Here is a 27,693-nt window from a genome sequence, read left to right on the forward strand (position 1 = left end):
TAAACCGCTGAATTTGTTTGAGATTGTCTTTATTAAATTGTTGCACTACCAAGCAACAAAAAGGATATGTGTGTTAAAATTTACTGCTGAATTAGACTTTCGGTAGCTGAATAGGGATAACATAAGCCAGCATTGTTTAAAATCTTACTTTCTTCAAATTCACACATAGCTGTAAGCTGCTGAATTTGTTTGAGATTGTCCTTTTAAGTTGTGACATCAGAGAGCAAACAAAGGGTGAAGAATTTTATTTAATAAACATAATCGTTGGCTACGAACATGATAAACTAATATACTTAAAAACTTAGTATGATATGCATATGTGAGAGCTGCTTTCAACGCTGAATTAAATTCTTGGTAGCTGAATAGCGCAAATTGAAGTAAAAGTGGCTTAGGAACATCACGCTCTACAAATTTACGCACCCCTGAAAGCCGCTGAATAATTTAAAGATCACAAAACAAAACCAAAAAATTTACTTTTACGCTTCAAATTTCTCACAAGCCCGCCAGGCGTACGTCTATATAAATAGTTTCACTGCTATTCACTCGTATTCATGCACATAATGCCAATCCTTTAAGGCCACAAGCGCAGCTCATACACAGGCTGATAGACAGTTGAATGGACAGCAATGAATAGTTGAATGGACGTTGCCGCGTCGGGAGTGTAAAGGAGTATAAAATGTGCATAAACTCTTAAATGGCAGCGAATGGCGGGAAAGGCGTGTATTGCATGCAGCAAACGGCCGGAGTAGAGGGCAAGCGGTGGACATAACTAGCCTTCATTCAAATGTAAGCGCTATGCGGCTTGTTTGGGCTGTAAAATTTCCATACTTGCCTGCATATATACGAAATTCATATATGACTGTATATGTATGTTTATATGTGCATATACTTGCTTATATGTGTGTGGTGGTGTGTGGTTAGTCAAATATGCGCCGGTCTCTGTCACTTGATTGTATGCATAAATGGCTATATAAAGTGACTAATTTGCATAAAGTGCACATATCGCCTGGCTCCGAAGAATATAACCGGAAACGAGCAGTATATGAAAGCAATATTTTTGTTTAGTATAAAATTGGAAGAATTTGCTTATGTGAAAGAGATAAATTGACAGAAAGCATGCAGGAATTTTTATTGTTGTTGTTAAGTTTTTTTTTTTTGTGAATCTGTGTTTTTTTAGTTGTTTTCGCTTTAGCATGTAAAGCTAACCGCCAATTTCAACTTGCAGCCATATTATTTTCAAAGGTTTATGCGCTCGCACACCAATAACCACTGTGACCACTGGCCTTTTGCGACATATTTCACTTACTTACATTTATCATATTTCATTTAATTCTATTCAAAAAGTTTTAATTGAGTATATGAGCAATAAAATGTTTTTGTCAAGTAAAAAACAAGAGTAATATGAATTTTTTCTCAGAAATTTTCGTCTTCAATATAAATGACTTAGGGGAAAAATTATTGCTTTTCTTCCTAGAGATCCTGTTGCTTTTCGTATTAATTATTATTAGTTCGTACAGGCCGTCACTTCATTATTTTCCCATTAGAGCAATCATTTGGTTCCACAGTTTGTGTGTTTGTGTAGGTGTTAGTACGTGTACGTTGAGTACTAGGGATTTTCTTCACTTGTTAGCTGCCACTTACTTAACAATGTTTGCTGCGTGCAGAACTTTCAGCCACAAATCTGTGGCAACGACAGTCTGGACAGTTGTGTGGACAACAACGTAATCGAAATTAGAATTTTAGCCATGACAAACAAGTGTTCGAACTAATGCGTTACTCCTGTGGCAAGTGACAGTTTATCGACTATATGGCATATGCGCATAAGTTGTATGGGTTGCACAGGGTGGCTCAAAAGCTGATTTATATTTTTTTTAATGCAATATAATTCCATGTTTTTCAATAACTATTAATAAGTTCATTAGAAAGCATACAATTTCCGATTTTTTTTTTTGTCATATGGAGGAAAACACCAAAATCCGTGAGCAAAAAGAAATTGTAAAAAACGAACGCAATATTTGAGCCACTAGAAATTTGCACTTTATTATGTCAAATTCAATGGACTACGAAATTGAATACTTTTCTAAAAGCAGTGTTTATATATTTAAAACATGCTTCAAATCTAGTTGGAGCGTAGAGCCAAAATAAAGTAATTGAAGCCGTTACTCTTATCAAAAAGTTGTTTGGGATTTTTCCAGTTAGTATTGCAGTTACTAAGGTCGGCATCTATCATACGTTTCCAACAAATACATGTAGGGTTTTACTTATATGTGTTTGCTATCACCTGTAATAAATTCGCCTTGGCATATTCTCACTGCGAACTTCTCAGACCTTAACATTTCATTGTGTCCCGTTATATTTTTCCTCACTCTCACCCGCTCTCATTCGCTCACTCATTCAATTACTTACTCTCTCCAGCACATTTGCACTGAAAACCACATGATCGTTTTTGTTGGGCTACCGCAAAATGCTGGCCTCTGCAGATGGCCAATACTTGAGCGACAATGCATTACGTTTTCACTACTCTGTCTCCTTGCTTTATTTAAAAGGCTATACCCTTCTCACTCACTACTCATTACTTTCAGGCCAATGGAAATTCAAGTATATTTTTCTTAAATTGCTCGGTTGCGGTTGTATTCTGGCTAATTTACCTAATGAAATTTCGTTGTGGTGACTATTTACGTACAGCTGCTATACTCGTCTAGTTTTAGCAGAATATGTATAATGAAAACAATAACAGCAACAAACATTTAGACTTCGACAGCTATTTATCAATCAAATTAAATAGCCAAGCAGTAAAATTGAATAAAGTTGAAACTAATTGTGTTATTAATATAGTATTTGCTAGTGTAGTAGACTTAAAGTTTCGTGATTGGTTGTGTATTTTAGGTGCAATTAATGCTTCAAACTTCGTACTTTCTTGTCAAAATTTCAATCAAAAATATATTTTTGTATGTTTTAAATAGTCAATTACAGGGAAATAAATGTTCGTACCTACCCTCTTGCATTATTCAGCGCAATTCAGCAAAAATATGTGGAATTCAGCGCGTTATATGCGCAATGTGCGACTTGATTTTATACAAAAATTAGACTTAAATACTATAAGACTTTATTCAGCGCGCTTAGGAATCGCTAAGTTAAACTTTTTGAGTTATTAAATGGAAAAAGGCTGGTAAGGGAAAGTTTTATGCTTTGGAATTTATGATTAATATTCATTCAACTCAATTCAGCAGACTGCTTAAAGCAGTTTGAAGTTAACAAAGGCTTATTTTCAGCTACTTCAACTACAAATATCAAAGAAAATGTAACTCGTGCTTGGCCTCTATTCAGCATTTCAATATACAAGTACGATTGGAATAACTACAAATACGTTAGAGTATATTTATCCTGCGTTCGGCACATTACTATCAATCGGTCGTATATTTGTAGAATTGTAAACAGCTTAATTTCTCTTGAGGCTTAGAACCTGCCCTTGGCGCCATAGAAAACCCGGTGGTTCATCCACGCTAAGAGTAGTTATAATGAAGAAATCGACTACTCTTTCCCTAAACCCAACTGACACGGGCGCTTCAAGACTTACATTCCGTCAAGAAGAGAGTGGCAAACTCAAAAACCATGGAGAAGAAGGAAATACATTTTTATGCGGATGGATTTAAGCTAAAAAATAAAGTAGGCTAAAGTTTTTTCACAAGAAATAGGACTGGAATTATCTGCCAGACTTCCGGACTACTGTGGCGTCTACCAGACAGAAGTTTTAACCATCAAGGAGCCAACTTTGTACCTTAACACACCCGGCGTAAAAAAACTACAATAAATATCTTCTCGGACAGTCAGGCCAGCATCAAATCAAAATTAAAGGTTACTCAGGAATGCCTGACAGCTCTAAATGATATTTGCACCGTCTTCCAGGTCAGCCTTATATGGGTATCGGGACATAGAGATAATGAAGGAAATTGCAAGCCCGATGAGCTAGCCAGAAAGGGTACTAATCTTCCACTGCTTGAAAATAGAGGCAATATAGGGATGACCATGGCAACTTGCAAATTAAGGATAAAAAAGAATATTCTTCAGGAGACTAATTGGTGATGGAGAGAAGAAAATAAGTGTTTTACAACCAGGCTAATTTGACCGCAAATAGATAAGAAAACGTCAGCAGCATTGAGGTCAGCAGAAAAAAGAACATTTCGAAGGTCGTGGCTTATGTCACCTGTCATTGGCTGTTAGGTAGGCACTCTTCTAGGCTAGGAGTATTTTCTGATGAATACTGCAGAAGCTGTTGAGACGAAGAAGAAGCAATAGAACACTTGCTGTGTAATTGTCCAATCTCAGCTAGGAGTAGAGCGAGGTTGTTGGTAAAGTACCATTTTGACTCTCTTACGGAACTATCCAGTATTGAAATAAAACCCATCCTGTGCTCAATGAGAACGTCGAAATGGTTCCATGATGAATAAATACTGAGATTCCCATGATACACAGTGGCCCCACAACAGACCTAAGGGGTCTAAGTGAGTTGGTTACTCTAAGCTAACTGCCACAAAAACAGGCCTTACTAAAATATTTTTATTTTAAGAACTGATATTTGTCATTAAGCCCTCTTTAAATATGTTAAAAGAGCTTTTTAAGAATCTACAATAAAGAGACAATAAAAAGTGTAAGAAAATATTCTAAGTGTAGCTAAGTGTGTCAGCTACACTTAAAACTACTTATATAGGGACCACGTCAAGTTCCTAGGAAAAACAATTATACTACTAATTATAATATATTTATTTATATCCACTAAGCCTTACTTACTCAGCTGAATTCACAAAAATTAAAAAAAAAAAACAGCAACCCTTAAAAAAAATAAAATTCATGCATGTCTGTACTTAACTCAGCACTAACTGACCTCATTAAGCTCTATTCAGCATCATTCAACACAACTCTGTTAGCTTAAATAAATATGGCATAACAGGTAACCTCTTATTCAGCTCTGTACAAAGTGAATTGTAATTAGAACTCTTTTGTTTTTGCGGGTGAGGTAGAGTTTAAAATACCTACGTACCTGTACTTACAGTGACCGTCGTCTGCTGCATCCTGTGATGGCCACTAAATCTATCTCTCCTCTGCTTTTGGGGAGACACCCTGCCAGGGACTGCTTTCTGTACTACTTCGGGAGGGCCCAGAACGGCATCCATAAAGGAACCATTCTATTCACCCACATTTGGGTCCACCGTATTTGTAGCCAGCTCCCATGCCATAGGCTCGTCTTCTTATGTCTCTATCTGTGCGGCTTCTTTTTCGCCGTAGTACATCCTCGATGAATCTCTTTACCGCGTTCCAGCTGTGCTCGCGTTCTAGCATTTTGCTGATTATGTTGCTCGAAGCGATGTCGCCAATCTGCTTCCTCAGAGCATTTCTTTCGGCGAGCCATCAGTCACAACTAAAAAAGGTGTGTTCAGCGTCATCGCTCGACGCTTCGCAGTATATGCTCTTGAGATCGCTTATCTTGCCCAGATATCTCCGGAAGTATCCGTGGCCCGGGAGGAACTGAGTTAAGAAGTAATTCACTTCTTCGAAGTTCTTTTGGACCCATTTGCCTATTGCTGGAATGAGTTTCGCCGTAAATCTGACACTCGGTTCAGTGTCCCAACGGCTTTACCACAGCAGCATGGTTTGGCATATCCCTTCCGCGACGCTAGTGATAACATGCTTCTTCTGCTAGATTCAGTACAATTCTGCTTATTTTATAATTTATTAATTTTCTGTCAATGGCAAACTTCAATATCCTTGAAACTACGCCATATTCTTAAACATGGTTCACAATTTCATAGCTTGCGACACTATTTCGATCGCAAGATATAGAAAGTCTTCAAGCGCCAGTAGACCTCATTCAAAATCATACAACGCGAAAGAGTGCCGCCCAATCCAGCTTTATTCAGCTCAATCTAGCGCAATTCAACACACATAGATAACAATTTAGATTACATATTTTTCAAATTATTTCCTATACAATCCAAGTGTATATTACTTCCTTAGCAACATGTAAAAGCTGTTCGCTAACTTAATCCATTATACAACAATTAAGCTTAAATTACTTTTTTCACTAATATTTTACATAACGAGCAAACAATCTAAAACTCCTTTGCTAGTCAGAGCAATTAATCGTGAATCAATCTTATTCAGCAGCTTTCAGTGTCACAAAAATTAATCTAATTAGCAATTTAAATATAATTATGTAGAATATGAGTCTATTTATTTCAATTCAGCGCTGATAAATTTTATTCAGCAGCCTTTAGGGGCACACAAATTGATCTAGTTAACAATTTTAGTGTACTTATGTAGTATATGGGTTTATTTATTGCAATTCAGCGCGGAGAAATCTTATTCAGCAGCTTTCAGTGTCACAAAAATTAATCTAATTAGCAATTTAAATACAATTATGTAGCATATGGGTATATTTTTTTCAATTCAGCGTGGGTAAATTTTATTCAGCAGCCTGTGGGGGCACACAAATTGATCTAGTTAACAATTTTATGTAACGCGTGACACTATTTAGACCTATTCAGCGCAATTTAGTCCACCAAGTCCATAGTGTTCAGATATTAATTTATATGAGTTTGCGTACAGATTTTAAGGTTTTCGGCTTTTTTCGCCAAGTAACACAATTAGTTAAAAATTCTTTTATTCGGGCTTACTAAAATGTTTTTAAAAATCTTTTGCAGGGTAATTGAGTAGATTACAACACCATGCTGCTCAATTGAGTGCCTTTAAACGTCACAGAAATAAATTGAGCTAACTATGAGAGTATAATCAAACAGTTTCTAATACCATTCAATACAATTCAGCGCTATTCAGCCAACTATGTTTTCCGGTTTACATATTTTCAAGAAGTTATGGAATTAATATTTTATTAAAACATATTTTTGCCGAAACACCACGAGACAAAAAATATTTTTTTAATGCAATCCCCAGCCCAGTCTAACATATTCTGAAGTCCTCAGTTACTAAAAACCTTTGCGCATTATTTTCCTCACCCAAGGACTATAACTCAACTCTCGCCTTCCTTTACACATTTATATTCACTCTATTCGGCTGCCCTCTTTCATTTTCATTTGTTTCTACATACCTATCGACCTAACTCGCACGAATAAAATTAAAACCCATCTGACATTAAGCGGCTCACCTTCACGCCTTTTGCCAGACTTTGTTAAAAATTTTCATACCAACAGCTCTCAAAGGGTTTACACAACCCACCCACAACATGAAAAATGCAACATTGTTGCCAAAAGTATTTCAACGCTGTCATTTTCCTTTTTCCTTTGGCCCCATAACCTTCTCCCCAGTCCATTTCCTACTCAACTCACTCTCACTGAATTGTGCGCTCTTAATTCTTTTCGCTTTTCTCCACCATTTTTTGCTGAATTTTTGTGTTGCATTTTTATGCGGCTTTACAGGAATTTGCCTTAAAAATGCAACAATGGCATTTCGCAATGTGTCTGGTGTTAGGGCGTGTGTTGCTGCCACGTGTGGCATTACAGCGTTTCTGTGTGTGGTGTTTGGATGTGTGCATGTTTGAGTGTATGTAAATTTTTCGACACCTACAAATGTTGAAATATGTGAGTGGTGCGCAAGTGGAAAGCGGCTATGAGGCTTCAGTACGTTTCATGTAAATTTTTTACTGCATACGAAATGTTTTCGAAAAATTTTTACCCAACACCTACACACATACATATTTCTCTCACATATTCTCAAACACTTACACGCATGCAATTTGTATGTGTAGGCATCTCTTTGTTGTTTTGCACTTTGTTTATCTTTGCATTTCTCACTTGTTGTTTTGCATTTCATTTTTCTTTGCAGGATAAAAACTCATACAAAATCAATAGCGGCGCGAAAAGTGAGGCCCGTTTGCCGGCCGTCTATCGAGCCCATCATAATGCCCGCATTCTGTGCGTTATGGAGCATCCGACGTTGAAGATACGCCAAAATGCATCGCTGCTGCTCGACGTGCAATGTAAGTAGTGGGGTGAGGGTGGGCGAATGCAAAGTTTTCAAGCAGCGGGTTGTGTTGATGTTGAAAAATTCGAATAACAAAATTTTTTGTGTGGCATATTTTTAGGCGCAAACATGGTTAGGTGATTGGTTTTGAGTCCGCACAAAGCTGAATAGTCGATTTAAAGCTCGTTGAAAATCAGAAAATTCATGGACAAAAATTTTTTGTAGAAAAAAGCTTTGAAAAGCTACAAAATGTAAGGAAAAACTAACGCCTGATTGGATATATTATAAATATTTAGTAACAAGGCAAAAAAAGAAAGTGGGGATACAAGTTTTGTGGTATGCTTCTTGAGCAGGTAATAATTTTTCAGAATATGAGTAACTTTGCAAAAAGCTTAAAGCTGTAATAATTCTATAATGATAGTAGCTTTTCAAAAAGCTGAGAGCTTTGCTTTAAAATATTGAAAAAATTATGTCAATAATACATGAAAAATAGTAGTTTTTCAGAAAATTTAAACATTTACGGAAGTTCTTTGAAGAAATACAGTAAAAAGAATACTCTTCCGGAAGGCGTGGATCTTTGGTAACTAAATTTTTAGGAAACGAAAGTTTTCTAAAAAGTTTCTAGTAATGATTTTTTAGAAAGGGAAGAACTTTCAAAATGCATGAAGCTTTGCAGAAAAGTTAAAATGCTGTAATAATTATCATATGATAATTAACAATTATGATAGTAGTTTTTCAAAAAGCTGAGAGCTTTGCTTTAAAAGCTTTCAAAAATTATGGAATTAGTTCATTAAAATCGTCATTTTTTAGAAAATTTAAAGACTTGCCGGGAGCGAAAATAATATTTTTGAATGAAAGTTTTGTAAAAAGTTTCTAGAGCTAAATCCCTTTTTAAAAGGGAGGAACTTTTCAAAAAGCTTAAAGCTTTGCAGAAAATTATTTCGAATAATGTTGTCTAAATTAGTACTAAAGTTAATAGATTTTCAGAAAATTCAAAGCTTTTCGAAAAAAGTGTTTTAAAAGTATATAAATAAATTATTAAAAGAGTAACTTTCAAAAACTTGGAGCTTTGCTAAAAAAAATTTTTGTTTTTTACAGTAGAAATTCATTAAGAAAGAAACTTTTACGGAAAGTTTTATTGAAAAAAGAAAAATTTAACATTATTCTTTGTGTAGAAGTTGGCAAAATGTTTGAGAAAGCAATAGAAGGAACATTCTGAAAATTCTACTAGGGCTTTTTATAATTTTTTTTTATATGTAGATGATAAAACACTAATTTCAATTTCAATACTGTGAAGCGAATAATTTTTCCATTATACAATACAATAATCAGGATCTTACAGGTATCGACCCTGGTGGGCTTTACAGTCCTGTCGCTGGAGATTGTCGATGTACAATAGGCTTTTTAAGACGGGCCCCTTCCTCTCTTGCTGGATTTTAGTCGCCTCTTACTAGGTTTGCCTTACTGCATGGTTTACCGCGGGCGTATTTTTTTCCTGAACCCGCTAGGGTTGAGCTTTTTATAAATTGAAGAATATAGTAATAATTCATTGAGGCCAATTATTCGCAAGTAATAATAATAGAGCTTTCTTATAAAACACTCAAAAAAAATTTCCCCCAGAAACAGTTTTTATTAATATAGTATTTTTATTTATTTTTTTGTTTTGTTACAGATGAGCTCTTCCGTTGCAGACAAATTTTTTAGCATTGAACTGATTGTTGCTTTTACTTATACTTTAAAAAAATATTTTAGCTATTATTTGTGATATCAAAAGCTCTGTGTAGAGCTTAATAAGAAATTACAAAATTTCGCATACAAAAAAATTGGCGATAAAACCTTTTTGTAAATAAAGCGAAATAAAAAGTTTTTTTTGTAAAGTTACAAGTCGAGTATCTAGCAACTGGCTTTTGGCTAAAAAAAGCTCTGTCTAGGATGGCTATTTAATGGAAGCTCTCTCATATTCCACGCTGAGAAAGCTTTTAAAAGCTTTATGAGGTACGAGCTTTCAATTTAAATGGTGTAATATAGACTGGATCGAAGAAAAACTTGTAAAACTATCGGTTTTTATAAGAATGAAAAAAATTTATTTATGGTTAACATAAGCTTTAGATTCAGAAGAGAACTTTTCCAACTTGTTTTTTTATAGCGACCGACCTGGTCTAGTGTACTATACTCATGAGCTTTTTGCATTTTAATGAAAGCGTTTCACATTATTCATTGTTTTCTCTTTGCTATTCAGTAAAACTTACGCGTATAAGCCTAGGTCATTAAAATTGAAGGCTTGTAAAGATCAACAAATGAGTCTCACCTGAAGCACTGCAACTTATTCATATAAAGCTTTTTACGTCATGAGACGATGAGCTACTTTCTATTTAGTATCTCAGAAAGCTTTAAAGAAATCTACTTCAATCTTCTCCGACACACCATAAATGCCATCGCAAAATGCAAAACCAAAAATAATGCTAATGACTTTGGTAATCCAATACCAACTTACACTTGTGTCCATAAAAATCTCACATCATTTACTACGCCAAAATCTTCTACAAAGTGGTTTTAAACGCAATTTGTTTCTTTTGGTTGTTGTTCATTGTTGTGCAGAGTAAAAAGAAAATTGTTTTGTGCAGAAGCGCGCAACAACTTCTCACATCATCGACAGCTTTTATCGAAATCGCAGTAGCTTTCGAAAGTGACACCTTGATACTGCATAGAAAATGTGACAAAAATCTGTAAGAAAAGTCGAGTAGCTCTTAAAGTGCCAAGCGGCAAAGTTATTAAACTCTCATTAGCGTGCAACACGAGGCGGAATCGAGGCACCACAACACGCCAAGTAGCGAGTTTTGCACGCAAATGGAAGTTGAAGAAGTAAATGCACAGATTGTATGGGAATGAAGTGGATTGAAAAGTTCTACATATCTAACTAAGACGCTGCCACATGTGACGCTTATGGATATGGATAAGCAAATGTATGTGCGCCATGAATGGAAGAAACAAAAATTTTAAGAAAAAAATAGTAGCAGTACTTGGTTCAGTAGAGAAAAATGAAGTGTTGTATAGAAAACAGCTTTGGAATTTATGCGGGCGGTAGTCCGAAATTGCGACGGGTGTGGGTTCGTGAGCAATGTTTTGCTTTAGGAAAGGGCTGGCATTTGCTATTGCAGAATGGGAGGCGTTAAACTGAGCTTCGTGGGGGTGTTCGCTTACTATTTTTTTTTACTGTTTAATATAACAGATGGGTACTGAGCAAGGAAAGGTTTGCCTCTACACCCAAAATTGTGTGGTCCTGGTTATTGTTTCTAAGAGTATAATATATATATAGAGGCCACCAAACAATATAACACCACAATATTTTTACCACTTCCTAATACTTTCGGAAAACTTTCTTGTTCTTAAGTTTCATTCATATAGAAATGTAGTACACCCACATAAAAAAATTATATAAGCCAAACTATCAAGGTGAATGTTTTAAAAGTGGCATCGGTAAATCAGCTGCTTTGTTTCCTTTTTCTTTCGCCGTGTCCATGTGTCTGTCAGCACAGAATGAAACAAGATGAATTCATTCCTTGTAGACGCAAAGTATTGTCTGACGACCAAATGTACAAAACATTGTTTTGGTCTAGTGCCTTTAATGAATGCGCCGACAAATAAATTTTATATTATACAAATAAAATAAGTTTCATAAAAACTTCAAATATTTTTACCCAATTAAAACAAAAAATTAAATAATAAATTAAATAGTAAATTTCTCCCTGATGGGTTTGAGCATCCGTTACTTATATCAGGTCAGTCCATAAGTTCTTGCGTTTTTAAAGGTGGTTTTAAAATTAATAAAAAAGGTGTTTAAAGTATTTATTAATCAATAATATATTTTCCTTCATTATTTACAATGTCTTCCCAACGTTTAGGCAAATTTTTAATTCCCTGCTTAAAAAATGTGTTGACCTTGGAGCCAAAATACGCTTCGATATCCCTTTTTATAGCTTCTTTTGAGGAGTAGTTCTTGTTCCTCATATGGGATTGAAGTCCACGGAAAAGGTGATAATCGCAAGGTGCAATATCCGGAGAGTATGGTGGAGGCGGCATTAGCTCCCATCCGAGCTCGTTCAGCTTGCCTAATGTTTGCCTTGCGGTATGAGGTATTGCGTTGTCAACGTGAAACAAAACTTTGCGTCTATTCAGTAAAGACGGCCGATTTTTGTTAAGTGCCTCATTCAGGTTTGATAGCTGATGAGAAGAATAATCAGCAGTTATCGTCTGGTTTGATTGCAGAAGTTTATAATAAACAATACCGGTCATATCCCACCAAATAGACAGAAGAATCTTCTTGGGGTGAAGGCCATTTCTAGGGGTCGGTACTGGTGTTTCATCTTTATCTAACCATTGGCGTTTGCAAACAGGATTATTGTAAGGGACCCATTTTTCATGACCAGTAACGATACGGTTCAAAAAACTTTCATTTTCAAGCCGTTGCAGCAGCTGAGAACACACATTCACTCTCTGCTGAAGGTTGGCGACGGAAAGTCTATGCGGAACCCATTTTCCCTTTCCATTTCCCTTTCCCTTTGAAACCTTTCCCAACTGAACCAGGTGCCAGTGAACTGTTCCATGCGATGAATTTGACCTCTGAGCTATCATATCGACTGTCAAATTTGGCTCAACTTCCACGAGTTCGAACAAGGCGTCGGAGTTAAAGATTTCAGGACGACCACGTCGCAGTTACCTCTTATGGACTGACCTGATACTAAATGATAAAATCAAATATGTTGAGTGATACAAACCTTTATTTTGAGCTTTCCGCGCTCCATTCTTTGTATTTTTGTTTACAGCCGCTGCCTAGTTTACAAGTGTGAAATGCGGTTAGCGTGCGACGCCATAAATCTTCCGATAGAGGCATTAATTTTGTGCCACCTTGCATGTCAACTTTCGCTTGCATCTTAGTTATTACTTCTGTGGGGCCATGGAATTGCATCAGTGCTAAAAAAATTAAAAAAAATCGTTAAAATTTTTCAAATTCTGGGAATTCGTACAATGAAGTGGTACAACGGGCACTAAAAGACAGCAAAGGCAAATTAAAAACAAATATAATTAAAATTAAGCTTCACCATACCAAGCGAGATCCTGGAGGACTACAGAGAAAGATGTTAAGTAATTCTGCCGTAATTTCAACAAACAGTTAAACCTTAATTTTTATGTACTTAGAATTCGCGATGTTAAAGAAACCCCTACATAAGGTTACCTGAGCTTCAGTATACTAAACAATGCTGATGACAAGGAAAGATATTTACATAAAAAAAATTTTAGTTTGAGAGAGCAAAGCATCGAAAGGCAAACTATGAATTGTATTTTTTTGGTATTCCTGAATAAATTCAAACAAGTTTGAAAATATCGGGCACAAAAACCCAAATTGTAAAGTTTCACGAAAAGATTTGTTGCTGCTCGGCAGAAGCTGGCAAAATTTCAAGTGTGTTTGTGCCATGAAAAAGCTTCTCATAAAAAACCAAAAAAATGTATTATTAACAGCTTGCATTTTTTGGCACTTCAAATACTCAACATTTCCCTGAACGGAAGTGAATTAAAAGTCAAAAAGTTTTTAAGAATTTATATTTAAAATTATGAAGAACTCCCAAGTTCGGGTAAAGAAAATCATAGTTCTGGATCCGGTCTTGACAAACAGAAAAAGTTCATTTATTCGTTACACGCGAAAGTCAAATTTACATAAATATACATCCTGAAATATTCTTAGTTTTAGTTTAGCAGCAATTTTTCCATAAATATTATGATAATCGCTTTCATTTTTTTTCTCAAACAAACCAATTCAAATATATTTGACAGACTTATTTTTTTTTTCTTAACACTTTTTTTAAAGCTAGTCAATCATAAATTTGTACAAAGATCTTTAAGTCCTTTTCCTTTTTCTGAAAACTTTTTAAGTGGAAATTTTAACTTTATATCTTTTCATTGTTTATTTTCCACTGATAGCCAATCAGCGCTCAGGTTAGGCCAAATAGAGGCCCCTTGTGATACCACCGGAACTATTCCATCCTTACTCCCCTTGGTCCTCTATAAACTATCCTGTAGGCCGGGTCGATTTGTGGGGAGGCAAAAAAAATCGCCCATTGCTTTGTGAAAATCATATTCGATCAAAATAAGAAACTTTGCCGAAGGAACCATACCTCTAAAACGAATTCTGATGTCCCCGAATTTGGATCGAACTTTTCTCATGTAAAGGCAAAAAATGGTGATATTTTGAAATGATTGTATGGGGAACCCCCCAGAGGAGTTCCAGGGGGTGTGCCACTGGCATGGGTGGATCGGCCGTCCAAAGTTAGTGGGGGTCGGTCATACATTTGGACTCGATTGGAGCACTCTAAATGGGTCAAAGTGGGATTTTTCGTTCGACCCAAATTGGGGGACATCAGAATTCGTTTTAGAGGTATGGTTCCTTCGGCAAAGTTTCTCATTTTGATCCCTAGAATACGATTTTCACAGGGCAATGAGCGATTTTAAATCGACCCGCCCTAATATATATATAATTGGCGCGTATACCCTTTTGGGTGTTTGGCTGAGCTCCTCCTCCTATTTGTGGTGTGCGTCTTGATGTTGTTCCACAAATGGAGGGACCTACAGTTTCAAGCCGACTCCGAATAGCAGATATTTTTTTATGAGGAACTTTTTCATGGCAGAAATACACTCGAAGGTTTGCCATTGCCTGCCGAGGGGCGACCGCTATTAGAAAAATGTTTTTCTTAATTTTGGTGTTTCACCGACATTCGAACCAACGTTCTCTCTGTGAATTCCGAATGGTAATCACACACCAACCCATTCGGCAACGGCGGCCGCCTTTATAGACTTTATAAATTGTGGTTAAATTTCAAGGGTCGATGCTGAATGTGAACCACACCTAAACGTCATCGACACCGTTGGACTTCTTTCTGTGGGGTTATTTGAAAGAAAAGATGTGTCGATAAGCCAACAACAATTCAAGAGCTAAAGGATGAGATAATTCAGCACATTAACGGCATAAAACCTCAATTATGCCTCAGCGTCATCGAAAATTTGGACCATCGGATGGAGGTGTGCTGCCGAGGCCGCGGCGACCATTTTTATTCTATACGTAATTGAGCCATACCAATACTATCAGAATAAAGAGAAATGACAATAATTTCTTAAAAAAATTGTTTTTATTCAAAATCAACCCCGACCTTTGAAACTTAACCACACTTTAGATCTAGTTATGCGATGTTGTCCAGATAAGCGATTCCAAACAAATTCCACCTTCTTCTACAGAGAGCCACCCATCCGCAGAGAAGGTGTTCAACCGTCTCTTCCTCTTCTACAACCTGACACCATCTGCGAAAGTCAAAATATGGTGCTCCAATTCTACTGGCATTAGGCACTGCCCAGATAGGACTTCTTAAGTATTTCCTATAAAACTGAAGTAGTCTGTTAGTGCGACCCATATTCCATTATGGCCATTCCTGCTTACTAATGCTACAGGTATGTGATTCTCTCCAGCGATTATTGGCAATACTTAAAGAATATCTATCTATTCGGAGTTTACATGTTGCCAAGAGCATAGGTATATCAATTTTGCCTTGAGTAATTTGGAGCGTAGTGCCCAGTCTAGCTAACTCATCCGTCTTACAGCTCCCCTCAATGGTACCTGGCACCCACAGTGGAGTTATAGAGAAAAACTGTGCAAATATTCGTAATTGTTCATATTCGAAGAGTGTTTCCATGATTAGAGCGATTGCCGAGCCCTCTGGCTATAGGAACATATGTAGACATTTCTGACTGTCATTGTTGCATCTTTATTTAGCGCTAAAGGGCCTTCTTTAATCGTCAAAGCTTCAGCTTGGAATACGCTGCAATGAACAGGTAAGAGTAGAGGTACGCTGATGCGAATAGAACCGCCGAATAGACACCGCCTCCCACTTCAACGTTGAGTTAAGAACCGTCGGTGTGTATATACATACGCATACCCCTTTTTCATAATATAAAAAATTAAGTGGAGCTCTTAAAGCAATTATGACCTAATCACTTTGTGTTGGTGGTTTCATAGCACTACGCCAGACAAATTTTGCTTCGACGTACGAGTCGCGCTATGACGTCATATCTTCCAAATAGGCGTAAAAGGAACTCACACATAAATATATATACATATATATACTTATTATGAATCACGTAGGTCAGCAGTTACATTTTGGCTGTTGGAACTAAACGGGTTAATTGGAAATGAGCAAACTCCGAAGTACATGCCAAGTACAAGTTGTCTAGCGGTCATGGTAATACCTGTTTATAAATTTTTGGAGAAGTTATGACTGAGTTTGTCAAAGCAATGATGTCAGATGCATCAACCTCTCTCTGTCAGGGTTATTTTTAGATCATAGAATGGGAAAAGTTATCAATGGTAAAACAGTTGCTCTTTTATAGCATGTTCCATGGTACCACTAGGACACATTAAAAGTGAAACTTGCACAGCTTTTGTGGCAGCAAATGCTAAGGGCATTCTTTAGATTTTTTTTTTTTTTTTTTTTTAAGGGTAACCTGGAGTAGCTTCTGTAGCTGTGTTTAGTGCTTTATATATCTGGTAGCTGTGGAATATGGATGAGTTTTAAGCAAAAAAATGCTAGGTGTACTTTGAAATACCTTCTTTGTTACTAACTTGACTTTGTTCCAGGTATTTCCCTTCATTGAGCGGTACTATGGGATTACAGCACCAGAAATTTAATAAAGTCTTGCAGAGGTTCTGAAGCTTAACATCCTCTATGCTTTTGGTTCTTTTTTTTTTGATAACACTAGAGACTAACTTTGGTTTCTCTAATATCACTATTGATCACTCAAGTTTATTTAATCAACCCTAGATACTTTTTTCATCTATCTGGAGAGCAAGCATTTGTAGTAAAATCACTTTAATATTTACCTTAACGGATTGCACACGCTTTATACGGTATTTGGCGGAGCTCATCCTCTTATTTGTAGTGCACGTCTTGCGGTTGTTCTACACATGGAGGAACTTACAGTTTTATACCAACTATGAACGGCTGATGGATTTTATGAGAAGCTCTTCCCTGCCTGTCGAGCAGCGACCGCTACTGGAAAAAACTTTTTCTGACATCACTTCTACCGCTCACAAATTCTCTCCTACGACACACCGCTGGTTAACTCTTTTTGCAGCTTAAGTAGAAGGAAGGAGCTTAGGTTTATTTAGGGACTGGTTAAGCCTTAATTTTTTCTGTGGCTAATCAGTAGCATTATTTTTGATCAATTCTTGTTAGATCACTCCAGTTGCAAGCAAATTTCCAACAAAACTCATTTCACAATCAGCCATAAAATACACAAATTTATAACTTGGTAATCATATCAATTACATTTAATTTCAGTACCCTCCACCCACAGCGGTGTTCTCTTTGCATTATCCCACGCCTAAAAGTATGCTTACATTTCTACTTTCAAAATGATTGCCACACATAGATCCAACCAAGTAAACGCCTTCTGAAATGAGATTTCACGAGTCTAACAAAACTAGCTACAACTTTTCAGTAGGCGGAAATCCTGCTGCCTATATATCTACACACACACACACACACACATCGAAACCAAACTCATTCACACAACTGCTATTAAAACTATAATTTACAATACATCTGTAAGCGAATAGTGGAGGAGACAACTTTTGTTTCGCTGATTTTTGTTGTCATTTTGGTATTTGATTTTTGTTTTTGTTGTGCAATTGTATTTGTAAGCATTTGCATTGCATTTGTTTTTGTTGTGCGCTTAACACGTGCCGCATTTACATTTACTTTAATTATAAAAGTTTTTCGGCAGCAATATCTGTGAATGTGCAGGAATATATATAGATATATGTGTGTGTGTGGGCGTGCAGGCACGAGAGAGACAATAATAATAATAAAGTTTTTAATTAAAAAGCGACAAAACGGTGTAAAGCCGAATCGTGTGCGAGTCTGCTACGGGCAACACCTACTGAAAGAGGCGGCTTAACCACAGCACCTCGACAGGATGCGTAGAGGGGAAGGGTAATTGCGACGACTGCTCGTCCTCTACACCTCTTCCGTCTAGTTGCCTGCTATACTTTTCGCGCGCTAAGGTCCAGAACTTCGCTTGCTCTCGCAGCCACAATGTCTTAACTACTACCTTTTGTTGCGTAAAAGTTTACATATTCGCATTTATTCGAATTTTACATCTCAATATTCTTCCTATGCAATGTAAATATGTATGTGTGTCTTGTAGTTACGTTTATCCTTTTTGCTTTTTGCAGATACACCTTCGTTCGCCATCTCACGCACACCCGGCTTCGGTTATCCGCTGCGTGAAGGCATTGAAGTTTCGCTAAAATGTGATGTTGACTCGAATCCGCCGAGTACGCCGCGCTGGCAGAAGGATGATGGCGATACGCCGGTAAGTAGACTATGGTATTTGCAGGCAAAGGCTTAAAATAGTTTTCGTAAAGGTAGGGCATAAGTAAACAGAAGTAAATTGAGGCTGTTGGAATGTGAGTTGGCTGAAATCGCTTAAGGATAAAACCTTTTGTGTAATTTTCAAATGGTAGTAGAATTGAAAAAAATGCGTAATATATTTTGAGAGCTGATGCAATTTTTGAAAATGATATATTAGTTATGGAAATAGTAAAAAATTGTTACTATAAATTTAAAATTTTGTGGTCGTGGTCATATAACAAGTAGTAGAAAAATGTTATCGAAAAAGGATAGGCAAAAGTTGTAGGGAAAAAAATTTGAGTTTTTTAAATTTCTTAGCGCACCGAATTGGGAAAATTAAAACAGGAGTAGAAAAAGGTGGTGAAGAAAGACATTGGAATTTTTAATATATCTAATCGCACCAAATTACAAAAATTGTAAAAAGTAGTAAAAAAATTTAGTATGAAAAAGTAGTAGAAAAAGGTAGTAGAGAAATGAAAACGAAAATCATTAAAATATCTAATCACACCGAACTCGAAAAAACATGTAACGCAATAGAAAAATTTTGTATTAAATAGAAGTAGAAAGAGGTATAGGAGAAAGGTATTAAATCTTTTTTTAAATTTCTAACAAAACCGAGTTTTGAAAATTATAAAATGTAGTAGAAAAATTTCGTAAATATCAAAAAGGTAATGGATAAACGTTTAGAATTTCTATAACTTTTAATTATAACTAATTTAGAAAATTATAAAGCGAAGTATAAAAAGGTAGTGGAGAAAAGTATTAGAATTTTTAAAGTTTCTAGTCGCGACATACTTTGAAAAGTAGTGGCAAAACAGGTAGTGGAGAAATATATTTAAAATTAAAAAAGAAATTATAATTTTACCGATTTTTGAAATTTTTAAAAGTTGTAGAAAAAATTAGTATGCAAATTGTAGCAGAAAAAGATAGTGGAGAAAGGTATTAGTATTATCAAAATTTCTAATCACACTGAATTCGAAAAATATAAGAAATAGAAAAATTTAGTATTAAAAAGTAGTAGTAAAAGAAAGTGGAGAAACTTTTCACAATTTTTAAGTACACGAATTTTAGGAAATTACAAAAAGTAGTAGAAAAAATGAGTATGCCAATGTAGTAGAAAAAGGTAGTATTGAAAGTTGTTCGATTCTTAAAAGTTCTAAAGTAGTAGTAAAGAAAGGGAGTGGAGAAAAGTATGAGAACTATTTATACTTCTAATTACGCTGAGTTTTTAAAATTTTAAAAAGTAGTAGATAAATAAGTATGCAAAAGTAGTCGAAAAAGATTGTGGAGAGAAGTACTCAAATTTTCACAATTTTTAATCACACAAAAGTTAGAAAATTACAAAAAGTAGTACAAAAATTAGTATGCCAATATAGTAGAAAAAGGTAGTATTGAAAGTTGCTCGGTTCTTAAAAGTTCTAAAATAATATTGTAGTAAAGTATGGGAGTGGAGAAAAGTATTAGAATTATTTATACTTCTAATTACGCTGAGTTTTTAAAATTTTAAAAAGTAGTAGAAAAATTAGTATGCTAAAGTAGTCGAAAAAGATAGTGAATAAAAGTATTAAAATTTTCACAATTTTTAATCACACGAAATTTAGAAAATTACAAAAAGTAGTAGAAAAAATTAGAATGCCAATGTAGTAGTAAAAGGTAGTATTTAAGGTTGTTCGATTCTTAAAAGTTCTAAAGTAGTAGTAAAGAAAGGTAGTGAAGAAAAGTATTACAATTAGTTATACGTCTAATTACGCTGAGTTTTTAAAATTTTAAAAAGTAGTAGATAAATAAGTATGCAAAAGTAGTCGAAAAAGGTAATGGAGAAAACTGTTCGAATTTTTAAAAGTTCTAAATACCCTGACTTTAGAACAGTAGTGGAAGAAGGTAGTGTAGAGAGGTACTAGTATTTTAAAAATTTCTAACAGTTGATAGAAATATTTGTATGCAAAGGTAGCAAAATATACTAGAATTTTTGCATTTCTTAGCATACCAAATTTGAAAAAGTTTCTTTTTAAAAACAGATTTTAATAATAGGACTATGAATAAGTTCGTTACGGTTTTACAACAGATGGCGTAACTTGATTATTATTCCATCGATCCACATTTCCAAACATTCATTGGAGAGCTACTGTCGTAAGGCACAAACGTCAGTATAAGTTTTTTATTTGAAGCGTAAACAACAATATTTTTACCACACTTGAAAATGTCGAATTTCGTGCCAAATAATGTGTTTTTGCGGGGAATTCTTCTTCATTATTTTAATATGAAGAAAAAAGCAGCCGAAAGTCATCGTATCTTGGTGGAAGTTTATGGTGAGCATGCTCTATCTGAGCGAACGTGCCAGAAGTGGTTTGCACGCTTTAAAAGTGGTGATTTTGGCTTGGAAGACGAAGAACGCGAGGGTGCGCCGCCAAAGTTCATGGATACCGAATTGGAGGAATTGCTCGATCAAGATCCGGCTCAAACGCAAGAAGAGGTTGCAAAAACTTTGGGAGTTGATCAATCAACCATTTCCAAACGTTTAAAAGCCATGGGAATGATCCGAAAGGTAGGCCATTGGGTGCCGTATGAATTGAAGCCAAGAGACGTTGAACGCCGTTTTATGGCATGCGAACAACTGCTTCAACGGCACAAAAGAAAGGGTTTTTTGCATCGAATTGTGACTGGCGATGAAAAGTGGGTCCATTACGACAATCCAAAACGTCGGGCAACGTATGGATACCCTGGCCATGCTTCAACATCGACGTCGGCGCAGAATATTCATGGCCTGAAGGTTATGCTGTGTATCTGGTGGGACCAGCTGGGTGTTGTGTATTATGAGCTACTGAAACCGAATGAAACGATTACGGGGGATGTCTACCGACGACAATTGATGCGTTTGAGCCGAGCACTGCGAGAAAAACGGCCGCAATACGCCGATAGACACGACAAAGTTATTTTGCAACATGACAATGCTCGGCCACATGTTGCACAAGTGGTCAAAACATACTTAGAAACGCTCAAATGGGATGTCCTACCCCACCCGCCGTATAGTCCAGACCTTGCGCCATCCGATTACTATCTCTTCCGATCGATGCAACATGGCCTGGCTGACCAGCACTTCCGTAATTACGATGAAGTCAAAAAATGGATCGATTCGTGGATTGCGGCAAAACCGACCGAATTTTTCACAAAGGGAATCCGTGAATTGCCAGAAAGATGGGAAAAAGTAGTAGTAAGCGATGGACAATATTTTGAATATTAAATTTGTAACCATTTTACGTCAATAAAGTTTCAAATTTCGAAAAAAAACCGCACGAACTTATTCATAGTCCTATTATAATATTCAAAAACTGGAAGCGAGCTACAACAAAAATCAAAGCAATCCCCAAAACAAATTTAGACAACCATATTTCTTGTCTAAGTTTTAGGGTAGGTTAGGTTGACCTGTCTGGCTGAAAGCCATCACATAGACCTATTGATCCTTAGTGTTACCAGATGGAGCTAGACCCTTACGGTTCTTTATAGTAGACATCTTGTAATAAGTCTGCCTCTTTTGCGAATCTAAGTAAACTCTGAATCTCTATCCCCGAGAGACATTCAAACTTCTCATATTGTAAACCTCCTAAGCGTTCGAATCTGGTTCTAGCTAACGCAGGGCATGAACATAGAAGGTGTTCTAGCGTTTCCCTCTCTTTCAGTTCATTGCAAAATCTGTAGCTGTCGTTGTTTGTGATTCCTATCTTGTATGCGTGCGCCGCTAGCAAGTTATGGCCTGTCAACATTCCTACGATAGTTCTGCTTTCTTTTCTAGACAGAGCTAGTACGAATCGCTCGTATTTATCTGCACCCTGTGTACACATGATTTTCGCGCTTTTACAAGTCGCTAGATTATTACACCTCCTGTCTATTTCTATCCGTATATTCATGTGTGCGGCGATGTCATGGTATACCGTATTTAAAGGTTTCGGTATGTCGTTTTCTTGCTCGAATTGTCTGTAAACAGCGCTTTTGGCAATCTCGTCTACAATTTCATTTCTTGCAATGCTCCTATGTACGTGTACCCAATCGGTATGCAACCATCTCTCTGCGGCTAATCTCTCTATGGCTTTGAGAACATTTTTAGCTGAAATGAGATATGAGTTTATTGCTTTTATCACCGCTTGGCTGTCAACGTATATATTTATTTTGGCGTTGCTTGAGGTCCTTGCGAATGCTATTTCCACTGCAGCAAAGACTTCTGCTTGAAAGATACAGCAGTGGTCAGGAAGCTTAAATGACTGCCTGATGCCTCTCTGGCTCTCCGCAATAGATCCCTGCCACTACTCCGTCTAACATTTTCGAGCCATCAGTAAATATATTAAGAGTATTTGGGTTAGGTTTGATTCCTGTTTTCCATTCCGCTTCTTCTATTGTTGTTCGGAATTTCTTCAGCCAATTGTATTTTGGAGTCTATAGTCCGTCTGGATCCTGTAACTCATGCCTATTGAGCTATGTGTCGAAGTTTTAAGGTAACATAAAAAAGAAAAGAAAAGATTTTTTTAATGCTGACCCTGACACCCATATAAGAGGAATTTCAAGCATCTGTTATTTGGAAAAAAATACAAATGAAAGCAGCAAAAACAAATAAATAGTCAAAAATCAACGAGATTTTTAATCCACTTTAACTTGCAATCATTTAATAGTCCATTAGAATACACACAAACAAATACCTGTAAAAGTTCTGATTAAAAAGCTTCAAATTTCAATGAAAATTTTTTGATATATTTATATTTTTGATCAAAACCTGAAACTTGGATTTATAAGGAAAATGAACTACATATATTTTTACGAAAAACCATTATTAATATTAAATAAAAAATAAATAAATTAAATAAAGGGTGGTTAACTTTCAAGGGCCGATGTTGAATGTGAACCACCCCTAAGCGTCACCGACACCGTTGGACTTCTTTCTTTGGGGTTATTTGAAATAAAAGGTGTACGTCGATAAGCCAGCAAATATTCAAGAGCTAAAGGATGAAATAATTCGGCACATTAACGGCATAGAACCTCAATTATGCCTCAGCGTCATCGAAAATTTGGACCATCGGATTGAGGTGTGCCGCCGAGGCCGCGACGGTCATTTGGCCGATGTTTTGTTCTATACGTAATTGAGCCATACCATACCGGCCGCCGTAGCCGAATGGGTTGGTGCGTGACTACCATTCGGAATTCACAGAGCGAACTTCGGTTCGAATCTCGGTGAAAACACCAAAATTAAGACATTTTTCCAATAGCGGTCGCCCCTCTGCAGGCAATGGCAAACCTCCGAATGTATTTCTGCCATGAAAAAGCTCCTTGAATTCTCAAAATAACTCGAAACTTCGTTGTTATGCTTATCCCAAGATCATAATAAATTTCGTTGACAGCTAAGAATATGGTTACCTTTGGCTTGACAGCTGAGAAAGGCAAATTGTGTTCACAGTTTTGTTCAATAAGGTTTGGCAAGTCATCATGAATCGTTAAACGTCAACGCTTCCATTGAAAAAATTTCCTTCGAAAAAAAAAAAGAAAATATCTGTTCGCGAAGTTCACAGAGCGAAGTGTTGAAAAAGGCGACGAAATGCCGATTCGTCGTTGTTCTCAACTTGTTGGACTTTGCCCTTCGACTACGTGGAAAATTTTACGTACGGAACTTGGTTTATATGCCCCTACAATACAGCTCGTTCAAGAATTTAATCCAAATGACTATCGTATGCTGATTGGACTAAATGAGATTATTATTATTCAGATTTATTGGAAAAAGTTGTTAGAAATTGGATTGATCGAGTCGGCCATGTTACTCGCAGCCTCGGTGGACATGTGCCGGATATTTAAAAAAAAAAAAATTTTGTTTTCCTTGTTCACTCCACTCGGGAGCATAGGGCCTCGTCAAGACTCAGTCTTGAGTTGGTTTCGTTAATCTATTTGCTTTCTGACAGGGTAAGTGGTTAGCCTGCCGCTACTATTAAAAAAAAAAGAAAGTCATTAAATTATCTACCAGATTGAAAAAAGTGATTCTAAGAATATTTCTGTTTTGCATTACCATTTCAAATTCTCAATGTCTTAAAAAACTAGTAATGAGAAGAAGCTTTCCAAAGACTTTTAATCTAATGGTGGGATGGAGCTTGGAGATGGGTATTGGGCATGCATTTTCTTTATATAGCGTTAGTGTACATTCTCGAAATGCAAGACATGCCTCTGCTATTCGATTTGCAAAATTCAGTATTTAATTAAGGGCCTACACGTGCATTCGTATGTTTTAAAACAACTTCGCTTTATACAATAGAAAACCAAATTTTTCCACTCAAACCTCTATCCCTTATTTCTATCAAAATAGAAGCTACTGTTATTCTACAAGGTGTATCTTATAAAAATGTGAAATGTATAGAAGCAAGCCAGCTCCACTTGCACTTGTTCTCTATTATACAAAAAAGATATCTGCATACAAATACTACATACATAGCAAGCATGTGGGCAGGACATACACATACACAAATATTTCTAAGGACAAACCGATAAGCATCCAATATTTGACAATTTTCGTTCTTCCTGCTTTTTACATACATAAAATTCCAGCACTACCTTTCCCCCACCATAAGTCACACTGAATCCCCCACTTTGGGGCATCCCTGTTATGCATAAGTTACTAAATTTTCCCTTCAACTTTTCTGGGCGTACCGTACATATGTACATACCCACACAAGCAAACAAATACATATAAGTCAATGCAAATTTCGGTAGACACCAATACATTTGTATGTAGAAAACGTTCAGGCAATGCGTGTGCATGTGCACTTACCCACACATAGATACAGGCATCTATCCTTGCTGTGCCCATGTTAGTTTTAGTACTTTGTGGCAAAGTTAAATAACATGAAAATTTTTGTCCCAAAAAGTATACGAAGGGAAGACAAATCAACAGTCACAGATTTACGCGACAAATTTTGCTTTTTTCTCACTTAGCGTCGTTGTCGGCTACGTTGTTGGCTTGTTTGTTTGTGGAGTTTGTGTTACCTTTATTTCAATGTATTTTTGTTTTTCGTTGCTTAAAGTTAATATTTTAGTTGATAAGTGTATTTGCGTAAGAATTTTGAGAGTTTTTCAAAAAACAATGCGGTTTGAAATTTACACAAAATTGGGCGAACATTCACATACATAATTCACAAATTTTATGAGTAGGTATAAAGGGTATTAAGAAGTTAAATTTTAGGGAATATTAGTGCAAAAATTAAGAATTAAACAGGTAGTGGAAAGGTAGTATTTCTTTATAGGTTTAAAAAGGTGAAAAAATTACAAAACATTGGTTTGAAAATGAAGATTTTAAAATTTTTCAAAATATAAAAATTAAATACCAAAAAGATTCCTAAGATCTACTAAGTAGATACTATTCATATTATTTTGGGGTTCACCAAAACATTTGATACAAAAAAGCGGGAAAATAAAGAAAAAAGAAGTAAAAAAGTATTACCTTTTTACTATCATTAAGCCAAATCGCTCGCTCTCTCTCTCTCTCTCTCTCTCTCTCGCTAAATGCATGTCACGATTTGTTTAGAGCAGCTAAAATTTTGTTACATTTACTCAATATAAAAATAGTAGTAGAAATAGTAGTATAGTTAACTTAAAATATTTAAAGTTAAAATCACAAGTTCTGCTTAAAAAGCAAAGGAAATAGTTAATAAAAGTAACTTTTCACGCAAAAGTTATACTAACCAAGAAATAAAAAAAGTAGTAGAAATTAAACTATTAACAATTTTCTTAATAAAAGCATGAGTTGCCGCACCTTTAAATTAATAATGTACAAAGTTGGTTTTCCCGAACAATTCATAGGTTCTTTTCCAATGGAAAATAAAATAATAAAAATAGTAGCAGAAAATTGATTGAAATTTTTTCAATTAAAATTCATACTTCTGCTTTGAAAAGTAAACAAAAAATTAATTAGAAGCTGCAAAGGCATGACGTAAATATTAAACTAACTAAGAAATAAAAATAGTAGTAGATTTAAGTACCACTTCTTCATAATCAAAACCGCATTATTATTACCATAATTTAAACTGGTGCTCTTTTCCTAAGTTCAAGTATGGCTTAAAATTCACCATATAAAATAGTAGTAGAATTTAGCACCCAATTTACATATTTTTTTTTTTTTTTAGTTTAATAAAATTATAAAATATTTAGCAAAAGGCAGTAATGTAGTACAAAATAAATAGTAAAATACGAACTGATTTTAACATACTTTTTCTTGTTCAGTGAGAATTATTTTGTAGCAAAATTAAATAGAAATAAACTTGAAAACAATGTCTAACCTCTCCTAAGCGAGTTTTCTTTTCAAATATAATCAACTAGTTTAAGCCTTGTTCTCAGTGAATAAAACACGAGCAGGCTTAAATAAAAGCAAAAGATGTGCTAACAAATATTCACAATAAAATTAGTAGTAGTAGTAAAAGAAGTAGTAGATCTTTAATAACTAATAAAGACCTTGTGAATAAAAGTGAAAAGTTTTCGCTTTTTTTTTGTCCGGACAACTAGCAAGTGTAGCACTCGAACATTAATTAAGTCCATTGTACTACACTTGGATTCCCTTTTCATTTTCTTTAAATCTACTCGATCTCTGAAGAAATCTGAATAGATCTTGTGGTGCCAAGGAACCAAGGTGGTCGCTTCTTAACACATCAGTGCCAAAGACCTCAAACCTGATTCGAGCGAAAGCGGGGCAGACGCACAGGAAGTGGTCCGCCGTCTCATCCTCCTCTTCACAAGCTGGGCAGAGTACACTGTCTGAGATGCCCACCCTTTCCATCTGCTTCGCCCACAGAAAGCGGCCCTTCATCAGTCCAACAAGCTGTCTGCACTCCCTTCTGCTTAATGGCAGGAGGGTTTGCGACAGCCGATCGGACATGACAGGTAACATCAATTTAGTCCATCTGCAGCCTCTCTCAGCATGACAAGCTCGCCTGTGGGTTGTAGTAACCCATTTGCTAACCGTGGCTTTGATGACCGCAGAAGAGAGTGGTAAAACGGGCTCTGGGCCAAAGAAGTTGGCCTCAGAGCCCATCTTAGCTAAGGAGTCAGAGGCCTCGTTTCCCACGATACCCACGTGTCCCGGGACCCATGTTAGCATCAGGCTGTTATGTCTACCGACATAGTTCAGCCTAGATCTACAGGACTCGACTACTCCTGATGTGGTTGGGGGGGCTGTCTAAGGCCATGCGCGCAGCTTGGCTGTGCTGCAGACCTATATGTGTCTGCCTCTCCATCGGTTTTCCACACC

The 27,693-nt window shown here is 36.1% G+C and overlaps 1 protein-coding gene across 1 annotated transcript in view; it reads left to right on the top strand.

Annotated features, from left to right (window-relative positions):
- LOC128867236 (uncharacterized) overlaps positions 1 to 27,693 on the top strand; it is a 219,085-nt gene that overhangs the window by 65,094 nt on the left and 126,298 nt on the right. The window contains exons 5-6 of the mRNA XM_054108338.1: positions 7,837 to 7,990; positions 18,251 to 18,390. Coding sequence (XP_053964313.1) covers positions 7,837 to 7,990; positions 18,251 to 18,390 — 294 coding nt within the window. The remainder of the gene's footprint in view (positions 1 to 7,836; positions 7,991 to 18,250; positions 18,391 to 27,693) is intronic.

Source organism: Anastrepha ludens, chromosome 6 (genome assembly GCF_028408465.1).
Source record: "Anastrepha ludens isolate Willacy chromosome 6, idAnaLude1.1, whole genome shotgun sequence".
Lineage (NCBI taxonomy): Eukaryota > Metazoa > Arthropoda > Insecta > Diptera > Tephritidae > Anastrepha > Anastrepha ludens.